Raw genomic sequence first — 20,701 nt, 5'->3', positions numbered from 1 at the left:
TTCTCTTTCTGACTGTGCCTTGTGTTTCTAGTCAACTCATATACAGTACAGGAAATCTCTTTATTCACTTGCTGTGTATTCAGAACATTTAATTACCGAAACGTAAAACAAAGTCTGTATTTTTTAATTAGATTTTTTTCAGGTTTCAGGTATTCCTTAGATGTTTATTTGAAACAGCATATGGTTAATTGTCCTGATACATGTGTATGAGGAGTTGTGGAGTCTTTTGGCTTGACTGACTAATTCTGAATCCTTAAAGTCTTAATTTTCAGTGTGTTTTTTGAATGTATATGTGCAGTACAGAGTGAGAGGCCCAGAGGCTGCTAATTGCTGGAAAATAAGAAAATATGCTCCAAGTATTGCTGCACGTTTGCACTGCTTTTGTGACCTCTCCCTGCATATCCATTAACTTCTGCTATAGTAAGAGGCTCTGGGTTTTGTTGAATGTGTCTTACATGAGTCACTACAGTCATTCTATTTTTCTTTCTAAACATGAGGTGTTTTGTATATTGGTTTTATAGGCAGTGATATGGAGTTGGATTTGCTAGCTGCTGCTGAAACAGAAAGCGACAGTGAGAGTAACCACAGTAATCAGGACAATGCTAGTGGGCGCAGAAGTGTTGTCACTGCAGCTACTGCTGGGTCAGAAGCAGGTACACCACATCATCTTGTGTTTAATCTAGCTGTTTAAATTTAGATATTAGGATTAAGTTGTACTTGAAAAAGAAATGTGTTAGTGATTATATATGGCTTTAACAGCGGCAGAAGTGGTTTTGGATCTGGACTGCATCCAGCACTCCAGAAATATATTGGAGAAATTACTTACTTCACAACTAGATTGGACAGAGTGACAATTACCTAGTTATGACATTTTTAACAAGTACCTTTCCCTTGTAATCTTATTTTCACTTTCTTTGTTTTATATTCTCTTCAACCAGCTTTTTCCCCTCCCACCTCTGCCTTCCACACGTTTCCTGTTTTTCCTTTGCTTTTAATTTGCCTGTAGTTGTAAGGTCTGGTGCAGACTTTTTGGACAAGGAGGTGCGCTGAGATGTGGCCTGTCTTTTTGGCTCTTACGGAGCTTCTGTATGTGTTAGCCAGAGATTGGGAAGTGAAATGAAATGAAATGTTTTCATTCATTTTTTTAGTGTAGAAGTTAAATATGGTTTAAAACAAAATACAAAATCTGGCCGATCATTTTAAGGCTTTTTGAAAGTAACTGCTCTACTGTCCAGTTTGGAAGCATAATTTTTAGAATGTATTGCCTGGGGGCAGAATCAGTGAAGAATTTTAAAATAAATTTATTTCTTTGTTTATCTTCTGAAATTTAAGTAATCTTACTGCCTTGTCATGATACCTATGGAAAATTAGCAGTATCTTAAAAGGACAACTGAATATTTTTGGTAGGGGTCCTTGAACCTTTTTAGTGCATGTGGTTTCTTCTCATGGAAGAAGTTCACAATGCTGATGTGAGACATGGGAACGTGCATAGACATGCAGTCGTCAGTTACTTGTATTGCTTATTTTCCTCAACAGGAGCTAGCAGTGTTCCAGCATTTTTTTCTGAAGATGATTCTCAGTCAAATGACTCCAGTGACTCTGATAGCAGCAGCAGTCAGAGTGATGACATAGAGCAGGAGACCTTCATGCTTGATGAGCCTCTGGAACGAACCACCAATAGCTCACATGCCAATGGTGCTGCCCAGGCTCCCCGTTCCATGCAATGGGCTGTACGTAATACCCAAAACCAGAGGACTACTAGCACTGCTCCTTCTAGTACATCAGCCCCAGCAGGCAAGTCTGAGTAAACTACACGCATGAATGTCAGTTAACTCTGCTTTTGTTCCTTCCTCTGTTTTTATTTGTTCTCATAAGGATGAAGTCTTATCTGTTTGTCTTAGAAGGACAGTGCTGACCTATCTTGACTGTTCCAGTTCTGGTTTTGAATTTAAAAAAAGGAAGGATCTGTTGTAGTTCTTAAGAAGACATGAGTATGCTTGCTGTAGGTAGTAATTTGTTGCTAGTTACAGTTGTGATGTCCGTAATATTTACAAGCTTATTTCTGGAAATGTTCATATTGGTCAATACAGAAAATATATAGCAAAGGTTAAATACATTCATTAACGTCATACTTTCTTTCATGTTTAGCAAGTTCAGCGGGCTTGATTTACATTGATCCATCAAACCTACGTCGGAGCGGTACCATCAGTACAAGTGCTGCAGCAGCTGCTGCGGCACTTGAAGCCAGCAATGCAAGCAGCTATTTAACATCTGCAAGCAGTTTGGCAAGAGCATACAGTATTGTGATACGGCAGATATCTGATCTGATGGGCCTAATTCCGAAGTACAATCATTTAGTATACTCCCAGATCCCAGCTGCAGTGAAACTGACTTACCAAGATGCAGTTAACTTGCAGGTAAGAACATCCAAATCTCTGTGGAGAAAGATAATTTCAATAAAATCGGTTTCTTTAAGTGAAATCATAGAATTGTTGAGGTTGAAAGTGACCTTTGAAGATTATCTAGTCCATGTTCCCTGCAAGGGTCATCAGGAGGCTGCTCAGGACTGTGTCTACTGAGGTTTTTGAGTATCCTCAAGGATACTCCACAACTGCTCTGGGAAACCTGTTAATTGTTTGAATACTCTCATAGTAAAAAAGTTTTTTCTTGAATTTAAATGGACTTTCCAAGTATTTCAATTTGTGCCTGTTGCCTCTTGTGCATGTACTAGGTATCACTGAGAAGAGTCTGGTTCTATATACTTTATACCTTTTTATCAGGTATTTGTACACACTGTTAAGATCCTCCTGAGTTTTTCTTGAGTCCAGACTGTCCCAGCTCTCTCAGGCTCTCCTCATATGAGAGATAGTAATAGGCTGATGTAGCTATAGTTATTAATTCCATTAAATTGTTCATATTTCATATATATGTATTATTTCAAAAAAGGAATTTCTGTTGATTTTTTTTTCATCCAAGTTTGATTGGTGTCTAATGAGTAGTTGAGTCAGGATTGACTGGTTTGGAGATACTAGTGATCTCTACTAGAAATCTTTTGCTCTATTCTTTCTGACATGAGCTGTTGAGTCTATAAAAGAAGAAAATCATTAAGGGCCAAATAATTAAATGAGATGACTTGTACAGGTAAATGTACTGTTCACTGTCCCTTCTTTCAAGGACGTGATCATCCTTTCCCTCTTATGTGTGTATTTTTGGATACAGTGCTCTTGACTGTTGGGTTTTGAAAGTATATGTAAAATGCATTTTTAGAGGAAAATATGTGAAAGGGAAGACTGGTATCTGGCATGTATAGAAAGAAGTTTCAGAGATTTAACAACACAGGAGGAACTTCAGTGTGTTCAGAAAGTATGTATCAACTTGCATGTATGTGGGCACAGTATATAGAGTGAAATGGTCTGTACTGTATTTTGTACAAAAATCAACCGTCAGAATAATACCACTGCTTTGGGGAGCTCAAGAAATCAAGTGATGCTGTTTTCTGTTAGTACTGCGTCCTGGGATGTGAAAAATGGATGGCAATGTATTTATTTGTAATTGAGCTACAAAGTATTTGTACGACTGTATTTTCACAGTGTAGTGGAAGAAAATGGCTTCTGGTTTGGGAGAGGAACATTACAAAGAATATTATGGGATTGAACGCTGGGGGAAATATGCAGGGAAAGAAATAAGAGAACGTAGTTTTATTATGAAGGAGGCTGAAATTAAGTTCTGTTCAGGAGATTCTTAGTGGGAAAATACTCTCTTTGCTGAGTAGAGAAGTTTTGCAAAGCTCACCTTTTTGCCAGGTGAGTGCACAGGAGAGCTGTCCAGCTGAGGCAGCAAGAGATTTGTATTGGTATGCGAAAGCTTGGCAGTAGAGATTTTGTTCGGATAAAGAAATGGGGTTGATACAGCATTTTGTTAGTTTAGTGGGTACAAGAACATTTGAAGTGTGAGGGATGTTTTTGAAGACCCGAATGTAAACGAATGAAGAAAACAGACGGATGTTGGATAAAAAAACCCACAACAGATCAGCGGAGTTAGCACATGGCAAGAAAAGCAGGCTCCAGAGCCAGCATTGGGAACAGGTGAAGAGAAGACTGGACCAGAAGGAGATGTTTGTATGCAGGCATAGTTCTCTGTGCAGGTCTTACCTTTGTCATCTTCACTGAGTAAGTTGCAAGGGGTGAAGAATGGTGAAAGATCTGGCTGGTGAATGCCACAGCAGGTTGAGGGCTGTTAAAACTACTAGAAAGTCAAGAATTGGACCAAAAACTCCAAGATGTGCACACCTGGGAGGTGTGGGGTGGTCATAAGGTGAGGAGTGGAAGAGGTGCCCAAAAGGGAGAGAGGGATGGTAAGAATGCTTTACAGATGCCAAGGTATTAAGTGGTGAGAGCTGCATACCCCTACAGTAAATCAGCAGTGTCAGTAGAGCTTTCGGAAACTGACTGTTGGTCATTCTTGAATGTGGTTTTACAGGCTCTTTGTAGGGAAGCAGGTGTAACTGTAAAATCCGTGGTGGAGGCTTATGTTGAGGTTGCATTCTTATCGTCTAGTTCTACTGATTGCAAAACTCATTAAATCTTGTTTTCTATAGAATTATGTAGAGGAAAAGCTTATTCCTACTTGGAATTGGATGGTTAGTATCATGGACTCTACAGAAGCACAACTGCGTTATGGTTCTGCGTTAGCATCTGCTGGTGATCCTGGACATCCAAATCATCCTCTCCATGCTTCTCAGAACTCAGCCAGAAGGGAAAGGATGACAGCCCGTGAGGAAGCTAGCTTAAGAACCCTTGAAGGAAGAAGGTATGAAAATCATTTGATGGCTACATGCAATATGAATTACCAGTTTTACAGTCACCTCTTCTCGTTCGTTGACATTTTAGGAATCTAATTTTATAATGCAGCAGTGTAGTTACTGGTTTGGTTTAAGTTGGCTTTATGTGTTGCTGCTGCTGTTTGGTTTATTCTGATGTACTAGATTCATCCTTGAGCATTAAGTCTCTATAATATACTGCACCTGAGCTACTTACAGGAAAGCATTAAACTGGTTGTTACTGTTACCGTCACACTGGTGTTTTTTCTGGGTGGTGATGGTTTTTTGGTGTTTTTGTTGTTTGTTTGTTTGGGTCTTTTTTATTTTTACATCCATGTTTCAAACACAGAGACTAATGTGTAAAGGATGCATTCTGCTGTGGTGCCTAATCTCTCTACTCAATCCTTTCACTAGACGTGCCACTTTACTCAGTGCCCGTCAGGGAATGATGTCAGCACGTGGTGATTTCCTGAACTACGCACTGTCGCTGATGCGTTCTCACAATGATGAGCACTCAGATGTCCTTCCTGTTCTAGATGTCTGTTCACTAAAGCACGTAGCATATGTTTTTCAAGCCCTTATTTATTGGATTAAAGCAATGAATCAACAGACAACATTGGATACTCCTCAGCTGGAACGCAAAAGGTATTGAGGCTGACTCATAGAAACAAAAACTTTGCAGAAGTGGTGTATGCCCTTTTGTTTGTCATTGGCATTGTTACTCAGAAACTCATATAAATATATGCATGTATCTGTATATCTGTGTAGTAAGATTCATATTATAAAAATAATATACATAATGGTATATAATGTATGTATGTTCGATTGATAAGCCTGTTGCGGTTCAAATCATTTCATGCTGATTGCTGTAAAAGGTTTTCTTACCACTGAAAGTTAAGTTTGATTTTTAACTCCATGGCAGTGCCTCTAAAAGATGTACTCGGGACAATTTCTCAGTTGAAAAATGCAGTCTGCTCCTCACGTTTAACATGATAACAACTTGTTTAGAATTCTGTGGGATCTTCCTTAGAATGACATGGGAGAAAATGTCAGGGTGGTATGATGGGCTTAATAGTTCTATTCTCCATTTGGTTGTGGGTATTTGAGACTTACCTGATGATTTAAAGCACATTAGGGAAATCAATACCTGAAAATGTCCCTAAATTGAAAATCCCTGCTACTTATAGTATAGCATTTTACAAGATGCATTTATTACTTTTTAAAATGTTCTAAGATATTTTTTTTTAGAAATGTTCTTTGGTTTGAAATGGCCATTGATGATCGTAGAAATACCCACATTTGGTAGTCTACACCATCTGTTCCCATTTCTTATTAAGTTTTGAGGTAATGTGCCTGAACAGGCCTAGTCAACAGTTAAATGAATGTAAATCTTTGCCCCTTCCTGCTCCTAATTTTCAATGTTGCAGGTTGAGCTCAACTTTTTTACATCCTTTTCTCTACAAATGTAGTAACTGTAAAATACAAGGTATTGATATTTTAGATATATGCTGGACTGCTGCTCTAGTTTGAATGTTATGTTCAATATATCTTGGTGTAATGTAAGGCTTGTTATGACCTCAAAATGTATACCAGAGGATGTTGTCGTCAACAGTAGTTTTCTCACAAGTAGGGATGATTTAGTACAGTAACTGATGGAGCTTTTGTGCCAGCTGACTTGAGTAGTTATTGCTGTGACTTTAAGCCTCTTCCAGGCAGTAACATACTTCTGGAATCTGTCGTTCATATTCACATACTGATCACATCTGAATTCACATACTGAAATCTGTCAAATGACTCTTCATCAAAGAATTGCAAAATTCCCATTAAATGGTTATAAACCTAGAAGGCCTAGACCTTTTCCATTAAACATGAGTGGTTCAAATTCAGTCACTGACTTCTGTTAAATGGTATTTCAGTAGCCTGTATGAAATGAAATTTTACCAGTCTTCATCTAGTTTCAGAACATGCACAAACAACCAGAAAAGAATACTAGTCAAAGTTCTCGATCCTTTTTATAATACAGTGAGGTCTGCAAGCTACATATTAAGAAAATAATTTACCTTCTGATGTGTGATCAGTGACATAATTTTTATAGGACTAAGCATATTCTACACCAGAATATGCTTCTAGAATAGCATTCATTTACGTGTTTCTTCCACTAATGCAGGGTTCCTTGGGTTTTTATATTGACAGTCTTTAAAAACAAGCATACCCATCACTGTCTGAAGCTGTGGCTTTTTAGATCAAACTTGGTAGATGGCCAAATGGCTGTAAGGGTAACTGTGAGTAATGTAGTGAGTGAGTATGTAGAGTACTCCTCTACAGTACTTATATTTTAGAGTGAATGAGTTCTATGTATAGCTCTCAAGTACACTTACTGATTATACTCTTGCTTTTATCAGTTGCTACAGATGTAAATGCTTTGCCTAATGTTTTCTTCAAAAGGATTGACTCTTTTTTTTATTACGCCTCTCTTCCCCCCCCAAAGAACTCGAGAACTTTTGGAACTGGGTCTTGACAATGAAGATTCAGAACATGAAAATGATGATGACACCAATCAAAGTTAGTACACAGAAACACTTTATAGTATTCCAAAATACGACACTTTCTTACTGTTTTTTCCCCTTCAGCTAGCTGAGACTTTGAATAAATTTTGCTACTTGTATATGTTGCATTAAAATTGGGGTTTAGTAAGATTTTCTTAGCATTGTTAATTTACCAAATGTCTTCTGCCATTGCCTGTTCTCATTTTGGAGCTCTTTTTGTGTCACCTTTCTCTCTAAACTGTAGCATTTGTGCCTTTACTTACTGTTCAACACAATGACAGTATTTAAAATTTTAATTGGAATTAAACTGTTTTTTTTATTGGTTAAACTGCTCCTGAAAATGGTAGAATGTATATTCTATGCTAAGTACATATAGTGTAGGATGTTCAGTAAAGTTAGTTACAGTAAAAAGAATAAAAGCAATGACTAAGAACTCAATAAAAAGATGAGATTTGTGGAAGTACCCTGTAGAAGTATTACATTTGCAGAGATACTCCTCCAGTCAGATGGCTAAGAGGGAAGCATATTAATTTTCGGTATTTTAAATCCTTTGCTTTTATAACTGTGAAAATTGAATCGAAATATTTTCTGATATTTAGGTGCTACACTCAACGACAAAGACGATGACTCCCTACCAGCAGAGACTGGCCAAAACCATCCATTTTTCAGACGGTCAGACTCTATGACGTTCCTTGGCTGCATTCCACCCAATCCTTTTGAGGTTCCTCTGGCAGAGGCCATCCCCCTGGCAGACCAGCCCCATCTATTACAGGTGACATCAGAGATGGTGTTCTGGAAGAAAATTGCAGTTTGCTTTTTTGTTTCTAACTGAAGTATATTATTTACCCAGAATGCTTTTGTTAATTTTCAGCCAAATGCTCGCAAAGAAGATCTGTTTGGCCGACCAAGTCAGGGTCTGTATTCATCTTCTGCCAACAGTGGGAAATGTTTAATGGAAGTTACAGTGGATAGAAACTGCCTTGAGGTAGGTTTAAAGGTTTTATTATTTTAAATTATAGGGTAACTTAAGCTAGTACCTTCGTTCTTTAAAAAGGTACTCTAATGTTTTCACAGAGAATTTTGAGTAGCTTTCAGTATAACAACTTAAAAGCCTAGTAAGTGAAAACTTGGGACTTTTTAATGAAAAATATACTTAATAAGTTTTTTTAAACATAGGATCTTTTATGATTACTGGTTATAGCAGATTTCAGGCAATATTTTTAAAGGCTGCAGTACAATCCCCAGTTAATTTTGAAATGCCAATTATGTAATTGTGATAAAAAGAATTAAATCTCCTTGTAGCCCAGTAGATTTGACTTGCCTACCAACTAAGCATTAAATGTCAAGCATATGAAATGCAAACATAAAGTGGGAAAATGGTTTTTCATAGTTGTTGAAATGATTGAAGTTACTGTGTTTAACAGGTCAATTACAGTGCTCACTTTTGTGTGGTTTAAAAATTACATATATTTATATAATCTCCTGAAAAAGCCTTCTGGACTGCTTTGAAAGTGCATTTAAATTTTACTTCTCCTTGTTTAGGTTCTTCCAACTAAAATGTCTTACGCAGCCAACTTAAAAAATGTTATGAGCATGCAAAATCGGCAGAAGAAGGAAGGGGAGGAACAAAACGTGCCTACGGAAGAATCTGAGAGTTCAAAGCCAGGGCCTTCAGCTCATGATCTTGCAGCACAACTGAAAAGCAGCTTGTTGGCAGAAATAGGATTGACAGAAAGTGAAGGGCCACCTCTCACATCTTTCAGGTAGTTTGAGTTAAAAATGACCCTATGAAGTATTACTGAGTTGATAAAAGGATACTTGGGACTCTGAAAAAGTCTTCTGAAATTAAAATGGGTAGCTTACTTCAGTTTGAATTTTTGGTTTGTGTTTTGATAGTTTCTAAAATGAACAGTTGAATGCACAGCAAGTCCTGATGTCTTGCTACAGACCTACTATGATGTCCTGGGTAGCTAAGTTTAAAAATTGGAAGTGACAGCTTGCCATCTGTGTCAGGTGATGCTGACCATGCTTTATGCGGTTAGGGATTTAACTGCCCTCACTTTGAATTACAGCTTTTTTTAAAAAAAATTAAGGTCTTAATTGAAGGGAGATCAATAACAGTGAATTCCACGTGGTAGTGAATTACATGCTTTGAGAGTAGTTTCTCCTCAGAAGCAAGACTTGCTTCAGCTGAAACTAAGCAGCTTTGTGTGCTTTTGTCCACAAACTTACTATACTGTTTTGTTTATCAGAAATAAAGAACTTACTTGAAGGCACAGGGTAAGAAAAAACAGAAGTACACAAGATGTGTCTGAAATCTAACTTAATTTTGCTTGTCTGTCATTTTTTCCCTTCTGTCAGGCCACAGTGTAGCTTCATGGGCATGGTTATATCTCATGACATGTTACTGGGACGTTGGCGCCTTTCTTTAGAGTTGTTTGGTAGAGTATTCATGGAAGATGTTGGGGCAGAGCCTGGATCGGTATGTATTTCCCAGTGTAAGGACAATTCCTCTTACAACTAAATTGTGAACCTCCCTCATTATTCTGATTTTGGGTTTTTTTGTGTTTTGTTTTGTTTTTGGTTTTTTTTTAAGATCTTGACTGAATTAGGTGGCTTTGAAGTAAAGGAATCAAAATTCCGCAGGGAGATGGAAAAACTAAGAAACCAGCAATCCAGGGATTTAACGTTGGAGGTAAAAAATGTTAGTTTGTCTTCTGAATTTGTTTTCATTAATAGTTGAGTTATCACACGTTGCGGTAACTTGGTAGAAGTTGTATTTCAGAGTCTGCAAGCAGATGTCTTAAACCTTGCTTTGTGAACTGTGTTGCAGTTATTTTGTAGTTTTTCACAGTCTTATTGGTATTTTCTGAGTCTATGTGGAAGTGTCCATAAACTTCTCATGAAGCTGAAAGTCTCTGTATGATGATTGGTAAAGAAAACTTTTTGGTGTTTTCACTAGGTGGACCGAGACAGAGATCTTCTGATTCAGCAGACCATGAGGCAGCTCAACAATCATTTTGGTCGCAGGTGTGCTACCACTCCGATGGCTGTACACAGAGTAAAAGTTACTTTTAAGGATGAGCCAGGAGAAGGCAGCGGTGTAGCACGGAGCTTTTATACTGCTATTGCACAGGCTTTTCTGTCAAATGAGAAACTGCCAAATCTAGATTGTATTCAGAATGCCAACAAGGGTACCCATACAAGTAAGTGACACACAGCAGTTAATCGACGTTCATAAAAGCTTGGGATGCTTTTTTACATTGAAATACTTGGTATTGTCTCAGAGATTTCTCGTTAGCTCAGCACGAGAGCAGTGAAAATGGTGCATGTTACTTCTCTGAGGCAAGGAAATAGCAGAAACGCGAAGCTCTTGTTTTTTGCGAAATGGGTATGCTGTAGATGCTCTTAGCTTTTTTGAGCATCTTTCTCTCTAGTAGGTAATAATTGTCATGATTTTAACTAGCAAGAGCTTACACATTTTAATACGACTGTTCCATCTGGCTTCTCACAAATACATTTTAATGTTTTTGAAAGTATATATAAGCTCTTGAGGTATTATGGCATTTATAAGTTGGTACAAACACTTCAGGTTCCTTTCTTAAGTTTGGGCGAGCGCCAAGTCACTACTTTTAAGTGGAGTGGTTCTGTCTCATCAATGCCTTTCAAGCTATCTTCCAAAACTGTCTTCCTTGCACTGAAACTTAGGTAGGAGAGAGAAATAGAAAGATGTTTAAGCTTATGAGGTTTTTCCTCCTTCAGGTCTGATGCAGAGATTGCGAAATAGGGGAGAGAGAGATCGGGAAAGGGAGCGAGAGAGAGAAATGCGGAGAAGTAGTGGCTTACGAGCTGGTTCTCGGAGAGATAGGGATAGGTAAGTGATGTATTTTTAATTTGTGGAGATACTTCATCAAATAGAATAATTGCCTTGGTTATCTTCAGGAAAGGTATTTTTACTTCCTCAAATTAAAGGTGTCTGTCTTTTTCACTTTCAGGAGAAATTTACAGGGTAATTTCTTGAAATTCAAAATATATTTTAATTCTGTAAAGAATAATTATGCTTACTTTAGCATTGATAGATTATGTCTCAACCATATGCCATCAATCTCTCCTCCTAAAAGAATAATAAAAACTTGTGTACTGGAATAAAATTGTGAGGTATTTTAGAAACAACGTTGCCCTTGGTGGCATGTCTTTGGCTACTGCTGTATCCAAAATACTAGTAGTATTAAAATCTCTGGATCATTTTGATTCTCTGTTTCTAAATCATTCTCTCCAAGCAGCTATGAGCAACACTACTATTCCAGCATAAAAGCTAATGCTATTCTGAATCTGTGTGCAAATTATACTGTTCCGGGAGATATTTGCATATTTCCTCTGAAATGAGTACACACTGCTTTAATTTTCTTAAGGGACTTTAGAAGACAGCTTTCCATTGACACACGGCCTTTTAGACCGGCATCAGAAGGAAATCCTAGCGATGACCCTGACCCTCTTCCAGCACACAGACAAGCCCTTGGAGAAAGGCTCTACCCTCGAGTGCAAGCAATGCAACCAGTAAGACTTACCTATGTTATACACTTAATGATACGCTGTTCTTGTAATCTTTTAACAATTAACTTCCTTGTCCATTATTGTTTTACATAACTGAAAATATTTGAAGATGTATGTCTGTTTTTATATTCTTCGGCATTTTCTTAAGATTTTATTTGTGTGATTTGTCATTTAGTTTAGGAGATATCTTGTAATGCATTCTGTATTTGAAATACTAAAACTTTCATAAAACTGTATTTGAAAATGAGAGAACTGGAGGAGAATAGTAAGACATACCATTCTTTATCCCCAGGCATTTGCAAGTAAAATCACAGGAATGTTGTTGGAATTGTCCCCTGCTCAGCTGCTTCTGTTACTAGCTAGTGAAGATTCCCTTAGAGCAAGAGTTGATGAAGCAATGGAACTCATTATTGCACATGGCAGGTAAACTATCAAGGATTCAGATAAGAAATGAAAACTTATTTTTGTGGCCAAAGCACTTGCAATGTGCTACATCTAACTCTGATACATGCAACTTATTCCTTGCTTTATTCTAGATATTTTTCTTTGGATAAGAGACTTGTTGACTTTGGTTTAATTTAATCTTTCTAGTTTCAGAATATGACAGCTCCTTATTGTGAAATTAAATCTGTCCTTTTTTTCTTTTTTTTTTTCTCTTTTTTTTTTCAAAACCCCCCCCCCCCTTGTCAAGGGAGAATGGTGCTGACAGTATATTGGATCTTGGATTGCTAGACTCTTCAGATAAAGTGCAGGTAACGAACAGTTGCACAAATCAAATTTACTTAAGATCCAGCTGTATTGGTTAATTTTAAAAGCCTAAGCAACTGGAGCCTTCCTTTATCATGCAAGACAAAGTTCCATTTAATTATCTTGTGAAGCTACCTTTTTTTTCTTTTGAAATGATTAAGCAGTAATTACTCAAAAGTTTAAGATGTTCCCATTATGCAATATCATGGACATTCTTAACCAATGGAACCTGAATCTTTGGGTCTATCAGCAAATAGCTTGTTGATATGTGTTAGCTACTAGAAGTAAGTTTGTTAATTGCTGTTCTTGCTTTCAAAACAGGAAAATAGAAAGCGACATGGTTCCAGCCGCAGTGTAGTAGATATGGAATTAGATGATACAGATGATGGGGATGATAATGCACCACTCTTCTACCAACCTGGAAAACGAGGGTTTTATACACCAAGACCTGGTAAAAACACAGAAGCAAGGCTGAATTGTTTCAGGAACATTGGCAGGTATGCTGCTGTTAACTTTCTAGTCTGAAAAAATGTTAAAGACAAATATACAAAATACCAGGGAGAGTACCAATGATCCAAACTTCAAAAACTTCCCTTACTACTTTTCTGATCAGTATTTCTCACCTGGAGCTAAATAGTGGGGGATTTGCACATGTCAACTGGAGATTTATTTTCCCCTTACATTTTTATTTTTATCATTTTTTCACAATCTGGAAGTTCTATACTGCAGGAAGTATTTTTTAAAATTCTGTATGTCCATGTTTTTCTTTTGGGGATTTATAGGACTGCAAAGCTAGCTGCAGCTTGATGCTTAGAATATTTTGACTTTTTAAATGAGTTTGCTGAAGGATCTCCAATGTAATTTCTGTCATACCAAAACAAACCCCGAACATTTATTTTCAGAATCCTAGGATTGTGCTTGTTGCAGAATGAACTGTGTCCCATCACATTAAATAGACACGTAATCAAAGTTCTGCTTGGCAGAAAGGTAAGTTGAACACAGAAATTTTAATCTCCTTCAAGTACATGAAATCTTATCTTTAAAAACTGCTGTTTTTCCCCCAAGGTGCATGTACTGACTAGCAGAGTTGATATTAGAATTGTAAGGATGCCTTTACATTGAATTTGAGAAGTATTCATTTTTTCACTACCTAGAATTTGAGCTGAGTATATGCACTAGTAGTCAAGTATTTGACTAAGATGGAATGGTTTGTAATAGATTAGCCTTTGACTCTTCAGAACAGCTTGTTGTCTCCTCTTTTTGTCTTCCTGAAGACTCAAAGACATAGTGTTGGATAGTACTAGGCCATAGCATCTCAGCTTACCAAACAGCATTTTCCTGGATACCTGAGAGAACTCACTGAATTGAACTGTAATTAAATTGTTTTCTCAGGTATAATTTAATTCAGGTTGATGATCACCTACTTTAGCAAAAATATTTCCCCGCCCCAGTAAACATTAATTATGTACTGCGCATTTCACGCATTTGTCGGTAGCATTGTAAAGTTCTGTCTGATGCAGCAAGCTTAAACCAAATTTCCTTAAAAACAAAGTTGATCACATAATCAGTTATCCAACGTACATAGGATATTTAATGAAAAAGGGTTAATGGCAGAAAGATAGGCCTCCAGATATCCCCTGATGTCTTCCAAGAGAGATTCCTTTCTAGTTCTTTTCTTCAGATTTTTCTTCTTGAATAAGTATTCTTTCCAGTTAAATGTTGGATACATCAAAGAATATTAGGTTTAGTTCAGTTAGTAGATTTCTCTCCAGGCTGATAAAGAACAAAGAATCAAGGAACTGTAGAAAGCAGCAAGTAAACATTGGTATTTGAATTGTTGGAAACTGGTGTGCGGCTATCGGGGCATCAGGCATTTAAATGGACTTAGTGGAGGGGAACATTTTGGAGCACTAATGCAAATTGTTTCCAACTTCAGCCAGCCTCCATCAAATCTCTGATCCAGGTGATGTGTGGAAGAATTTATCTAAAGAAAACCACTATACATTTTCTTTATAACCTCTGTGCCCTTAATAGCAGGAAAGGCTTTACAGGTCCATCTTTAAATTCTGCTAATGCGCTTCAGTTGGGTATTTTAAAGTACCTTCAAAAGCAGGCTTTTGTCAAACAGGAGTTGGACTGCCTGCATTTCCAGGTGTTTGTATGCTTTGTTACATGGGTTATGCACTGCTGCATGCCAGTGCATAGGTTAGGCAAGGATCGTGTAATTTTTAATGTATTCTTCAACAACTGGTATGTTTCCAACATCTAGTTTCAAACATTTATCTTTTTTTAATAGGTGAACTGGCACGACTTTGCTTTTTTTGATCCGGTTATGTATGAAAGCCTTCGGCAACTTATCCTCGCTTCCCAGAGTACAGATGCCGATGCAGTGTTCGCAGCAATGGACTTGGCCTTCGCAATAGACTTGTGTAAGGAGGAGGGTGGAGGGCAGGTAAGCACAGCTACACCTGTGGCTCTGTACTTTCAGAATTCAACAGTTTATGTATGTTGTAGTGCACGCATCTCCTGTCATCTGAGAAGAGCGTGGATTATGACGTTTTACCCTTCCTAGATTCAAATACAGTGTTTTCCTTAGACATTGAAGTGTGGGGTTTTTTTCTTGAAGGTGATGTCAGTCCTACCATAACTTCTGGGTAGCGTAGTCGGTCCTAGGGAGTCTTTAAAGCTAACCTGTAGTAGTAAGTTTTGCTTGGTTTTAGAGGTATGTTAAGCAATAAATGACTGTGCAGCATACTGTGGCTGTTGTAAAAATCTCATTTTCTTTTTTCCTTCCCTTCCCTCCCCCCTCAACCCCTTAAATTGTCCTTGTTACTTTGCTGTAGGTTGAACTTATTTCCAACGGTGTAAATATACCCGTCACTCCTCAGAATGTATATGAGTATGTCCGGAAATATGCAGAACACCGAATGTTGGTAGTAGCAGAACAGCCTCTACATGTAAGTCTTTTGGTGGAGAGTTTGTAAAAAAAAAACAAAACAAAAAACAAACAAACCAAAAACAAAAGCATAAAAAATCTGTAAGATTTCAGTCAGTTAATTCTTTTCCTCATTATGGCATTGCTAATGAGATTTGTTCTGAAATCTTGACAGCTAGATTAATATATTGCATTTTTCTAAAGTGTTTAATTGTGTAGTTGTTAGTGCAGTACTGTGAAGATGAATACTTCGAGCAATTTCTCTTTTTTTTTTATAGAATGAAAGATCATTTCTTCTAAACTTGAGCTCACTGGTTAAACATGTATGTTAATTTCTTGCTCAAGTGGTACATATGCTCTTGGGAATTTTTGCTTTGTGTTTAGCAGCTACTTCATTCTAATAATTTGTTATAGGTTTGTTTAGCCTTCTAAATAAAGACTGAAAAGAAATTTCAAATTATTTACATAAATCACCTTGGACTTCTGGCTTCTCTCCTTGTTTCAAAAGGAAAAATCAGTTACGAAACATGCAGTGGTGGTGTTGTTTTACTAGCCTGGCAAGAAACCTAACAATTGACTATAAAAATACATTTTTTTAAAATGTGATTTTTGAAGCACTTTTTTATTTTAAAAGTTATGGAATAATATATTTTTGTAAACAGTTAATGAAGGTCCAGTACTTGGAACCACTTACACTCTGTCATATGATACTACATTCAAATTTGGTCATTTCTGCTGACTTGTTTCCTGCTGCACTTCTGAGATAGCTAGCGGACTGTGCAGTTTAGGTCCAACGGTCCCACAGAAACGTGTTCCTGGAATTCAGTGATTTGATCTCAGTGTCTGCCTACATTAATAGTTTGTCTCTTTTTTACTTTTAAGAGTTGGAAACCATGACATTTGTAATTAATTTTGGCATTTACTAAAACAAATGTATTCATATATGTCCATTTGAATATGGCATTTCCAAGCTTTTCAGGATATTAATTATTTGTATAAAGGGGGTGTGTGTATAACATTTTTAAAGCAGAGTTGGCATGTGAGTGTCTGAGGAAGAAAAGTAAAAGTAATATGCAAGATGTGTTTTTCATAATTCAGCGTAACTCAGCAAAATACCTGATCTTTTTAGCATTAGAGAATTAATTTGCTTCTGCTCCTGGTGCAATACTAGTTCAAACTGAAACTGCTTTCTTTTGCAATAGTAGGTAGGGTTTAACAGATTGGTGCATTTTTTTGGGAGAATTTGCATCTCCGGTGGTAAAACTTTGAAAGAAAAGAACAGCTAGGAGAATAATGAATTTTGAGTTAATAGGGGATTTCACATGGAACTTTTCAGTAATGCATTTAAAATCAGTCTGGAAGTGATGTGGCTATAATGTGAATCTTGTGGTTTTAACTTAAGGCAATGAGGAAAGGTCTCCTGGATGTACTTCCAAAGAATTCATTAGAAGATTTGACAGCAGAAGATTTCAGACTTTTGGTGAATGGCTGTGGTGAAGTAAATGTGCAGATGCTAATCAGCTTTACCTCTTTCAATGATGAGTCAGGTATGAAATAACTTATTCATAAACAGAGTTGCAGGGATAGTTTAACACTGTTTGTTGTGTATGGAGTAGTTACCACCATTAAACTTAAACTACCTCTTAAAATTTGGCTGAAAGTCCTAATAAAACTAGTACTATGTTTTTTACATACTTCTAGAAATATTTGACTTCAGTTTGGTGGGGGGAGCACATTTTCCAACTTCACTGTTACTTGATGTTAAATGAAAGGATGGTATTGTTAATAGCATATCTTTTCTTCTGAAGGTTCTGACCTAAATTTAGAACTATACATGTGATGGATGCAGTCTAATATTTCTTTAAATATTTTTAAACTATATTTAGCTGCTGTTAGGATTTTTGGGACAGAGGGGGTGGGAGTTGTACTGAGGTATGTCAGAGTTGGCCTTTCCATTCAAAAATATGTGTATTAGTTTTGAAATTACTTGTGTCTCCAATATCAGGAGTTTATGAATGAGATTGTAGCAGATCCAACTTGCAGTACATCTAAACCAGATCTCTCTCTTCCAGTGTACCAGTGAAATGATGTATCTTTTTCATTTCACACAGGAGAAAATGCTGAGAAGCTTTTGCAGTTCAAGCGTTGGTTTTGGTCCATAGTTGAGAAGATGAGTATGACAGAAAGACAAGATCTAGTAAGTTGTCCATTCCCAGTGGAAATGTGCAGAAGAACTGAAATAACTTTGGCATCATTACTGGTTTTAACTGTATCTATCTGTAGAGACTTTTGTTTGCGAAGAGTTATGGTAGCAGAGCAGGGTAGTAGGGTTTGATTAGGTTTCTAGTTCTGGAAACGTCACACGTGAATCCTAGACCTTCTTGCAATGGAAAGTAAGCATGCTGTGTCATTACCTGTATTCACAGGTTTCTTATGGAAGCACCGTTACAGCCTCTGCACAGTTATTCTTCAGCTGAGTAACTGGTCACCTGTGGTGTGGGCTAGTAGGGATCTGAGGTTTAGTTTTCCTCCTGGATCACCTACTCTCTCTGACTTCTTTGTATCCTGAGGCCAACACCTGTGTCCTCTTTGTAAGGTGTCAGTAGTGATACTATCTCCTCCTCAAAGGCCTTTACGAATAGCTGATGAGAAGCATGAAAGAACAAGATACTGTTCAGGGGGATTCATTTTTGGAAGACTTGCCTGTAAATTGTATTGGTTGTACGCTTCTGAAAACTATGTGCTTCTGACTTCCTGCTACTTAAGGTACTGTCTTTCCTTTGCAGTTTGTTAAAAGGAAACAAGGACTAATCTGAAAAGTGGAAAATCTAGAGCACATTTGTTGAGGAATGTCTGTGGTTACACTTTGGTAGTGACTGCTCTGCAAGTCAGTATTGCACATTTGAGACAATAAACCAAAATATTCTCTGTTGCTGCCTTTTGTCTGTACAAGTACTATATTCTGTAGTCACTAACTGGTTTTTGAGAGATTTCTGATGCATTTCATATTGGTAGCAGTCACCGTCTTCCCAGATGGATTTGGGGATGCTTCATTTACTGAGGATTTGTCAATACAGGGTTATTTTGAGTGATGCTTTCATCAGCTTTAATGGAAGTATATAATATAATGAGCAGCTGAGGAAAGAGGAGGAAGCCGCTACAAAAGCATGTAGTGTGACTACTGAATTTAGTTGGCATATTGAACAGAAGATGGTGTCATTAAACTTGCTGCAACTGTGCAGTTCTTCTGTAAGCTGTCCTTGCACAACATGTAGGCAATATTAATTTTAGCCTTGTGCAGCAAAATTTTAAATGTGGTCTTCTTTTTTCAGGTTTACTTTTGGACCTCAAGTCCATCATTGCCTGCCAGTGAGGAGGGATTCCAGCCTATGCCATCAATCACAATAAGACCACCAGATGACCAACATCTTCCTACAGCAAACACTTGCATTTCTCGCCTTTATGTCCCACTCTATTCCTCTAAGCAGATTTTGAAACAGAAATTGTTACTCGCCATTAAGACCAAGAATTTTGGTTTTGTGTAGAGTATAAAAAGTGTGTATTGCTGTGTAATATTACTAGCTAAGTTTTGTAGATTTTTCCATTTGTCTATAAAAGTTTATGAAAGTTAATGCTGTCATACCCCTGGTGGTACTTTAAAGATTTAAATGCAAACATTCCTGTACTAAATTTGTAATGTAAAGGCCTAAGGAGCACTGGCAATATCTGATTGCAACAGTTTGCTAGTCATTAACTCCTTTGCCTAACCCCAGCCAAAGATGACAGCAGAACAATATAATTTACACTGTGATTTATCTTTTTGCTGAGGGAAAATATGTAAAATGTTCTGAAAATTCACTGCTGCCTTTGTGGAAAGTGTTTCAGCAAAGGTTCTTGTATAGAGGGAGTAGGGAATTTCAAAATAAAGAATTAAGTATGTTCTGTGTTTTATTTTAACTTTTTTTTATGGTGTTTAATTTGTGGTTGGCTGCAGTTGTGTGTCATGTATATTGAACTTGTAAAAAGTTCCTGACAGCTCAGATCCCAGAGTTGGGATCGTTCACTTATGAAACCACTTTCATTGCGATTTTTGTTCTGATTGCATTGAACTCTGGTGCATCAGATACCATCACTAATATTTTGCATGTAATCTGTACCTTTAGGGGTTTTTTTTGTTTGGTTTTTTTTTTTTTGTACATATGATGAGGCCAATGCACAGTATTTCATAGTTCACAATCAACATTTTTGTATCCCTGTTTCAGTGAACAGACAGTCAGGAGATTGTTCCACTACCAGTTCTAACCTGACACTTGTACTACGTTATCTAACTATGTAAACTCAGCCTGGGCACTTTCTGGTAACTGTAAAATGTTTATAAGATCATGATTATTGAAGATACATTTTGGAAAACTTTAATGTTCGTGAGCAGCTTAACTTCTTTTGTATCTAGCCTTTTTTTAAGTATCTTGTTACAGTTTTTTAATAAAGAAATTACAGACGAAATACCAAGTCATACTGAAGAAACGATAGTTTTTATTTATTTAGCCATTTATACTTCAGCTAACAGCATACACTAAATATAGTTCTTCATAAAAAATCTGAATTTTGTAACTGAAAAATTGACCTGTAGAAGACATTCAGCCCACATTTTACAGTTAGCAGAGAATCCTGAATGAAACAGGCCAGGCAACCCCTTCTTTTCACAGAATTGGTTTGAAGGGAAAGTGGCTTGTTCTGAAAAACCTCAAGGTAATTGGGTTAGAATAAAATTCTCAAACTGCGTTGTAGTGGGTTCTACTGTATGTTCACTTTTGAAGTGGTTGGTTGATTTTGGGGAGGGCAGTCTTTGACCATAACTTAGGACTTGTTTTCCCGAATGCTCAAGAGATTTTTTTTAGGGTTAGAAAGTGATGAATAAAGGAAGGAGCTACTTTTTCTCTGTCAAAAGAAATTTCTGAAAGCTTAGCAGACTGAAGTAGTGAAGGTTAAGAGCTTTTGTGGTGGTGATGTTCTCCCGCTTTCTTGCTTCTCCAACCCATGTTAGTGATTTTATTTATTTTTTCCCTTCCTTTTGTTGGGAAAAGCTAAAGTAATGTTCCG

General features: G+C 37.1%; 1 protein-coding gene across 13 annotated transcripts in view; it reads left to right on the top strand.

Moving 5' to 3' along the window:
* The window catches only part of UBR5 (ubiquitin protein ligase E3 component n-recognin 5), an 88,699-nt gene extending 69,159 nt beyond the window's left edge, over positions 1 to 19,540 (top strand). For 8 of the 13 annotated variants that reach the window (XM_040588959.1, XM_040588958.1, XM_040588950.1 and 5 more), the window contains 23 exons: positions 522 to 653; positions 1,537 to 1,794; positions 2,149 to 2,417; positions 4,598 to 4,809; positions 5,234 to 5,464; positions 7,308 to 7,381; positions 7,965 to 8,137; positions 8,216 to 8,350; positions 8,908 to 9,128; positions 9,727 to 9,847; positions 9,962 to 10,069; positions 10,328 to 10,571; positions 11,128 to 11,239; positions 11,778 to 11,922; positions 12,212 to 12,342; positions 12,611 to 12,671; positions 12,988 to 13,163; positions 13,569 to 13,653; positions 14,963 to 15,118; positions 15,510 to 15,623; positions 17,004 to 17,148; positions 17,713 to 17,798; positions 18,934 to 19,540. In XM_040588959.1, coding sequence (XP_040444893.1) covers positions 522 to 653; positions 1,537 to 1,794; positions 2,149 to 2,417; positions 4,598 to 4,809; positions 5,234 to 5,464; positions 7,308 to 7,381; positions 7,965 to 8,137; positions 8,216 to 8,350; positions 8,908 to 9,128; positions 9,727 to 9,847; positions 9,962 to 10,069; positions 10,328 to 10,571; positions 11,128 to 11,239; positions 11,778 to 11,922; positions 12,212 to 12,342; positions 12,611 to 12,671; positions 12,988 to 13,163; positions 13,569 to 13,653; positions 14,963 to 15,118; positions 15,510 to 15,623; positions 17,004 to 17,148; positions 17,713 to 17,798; positions 18,934 to 19,146 — 3,602 coding nt within the window. In that variant the 3' untranslated portion in view covers positions 19,147 to 19,540. The remainder of the gene's footprint in view (positions 1 to 521; positions 654 to 1,536; positions 1,795 to 2,148; positions 2,418 to 4,597; positions 4,810 to 5,233; positions 5,465 to 7,307; positions 7,382 to 7,964; positions 8,138 to 8,215; positions 8,351 to 8,907; positions 9,129 to 9,726; positions 9,848 to 9,961; positions 10,070 to 10,327; positions 10,572 to 11,127; positions 11,240 to 11,777; positions 11,923 to 12,211; positions 12,343 to 12,610; positions 12,672 to 12,987; positions 13,164 to 13,568; positions 13,654 to 14,962; positions 15,119 to 15,509; positions 15,624 to 17,003; positions 17,149 to 17,712; positions 17,799 to 18,933) is intronic. The other 5 variants (XM_040588956.1, XM_040588955.1, XM_040588952.1 and 2 more) reach the window with 3 other exon arrangements.
* Positions 19,541 to 20,701: the final 1,161 nt, after the last annotated feature.

Source organism: Falco naumanni, chromosome 3 (genome assembly GCF_017639655.2).
Source record: "Falco naumanni isolate bFalNau1 chromosome 3, bFalNau1.pat, whole genome shotgun sequence".
Taxonomy (NCBI): Eukaryota; Metazoa; Chordata; class Aves; order Falconiformes; family Falconidae; genus Falco; species Falco naumanni.
This window is presented reverse-complemented; position numbering and strand designations above follow the sequence as displayed.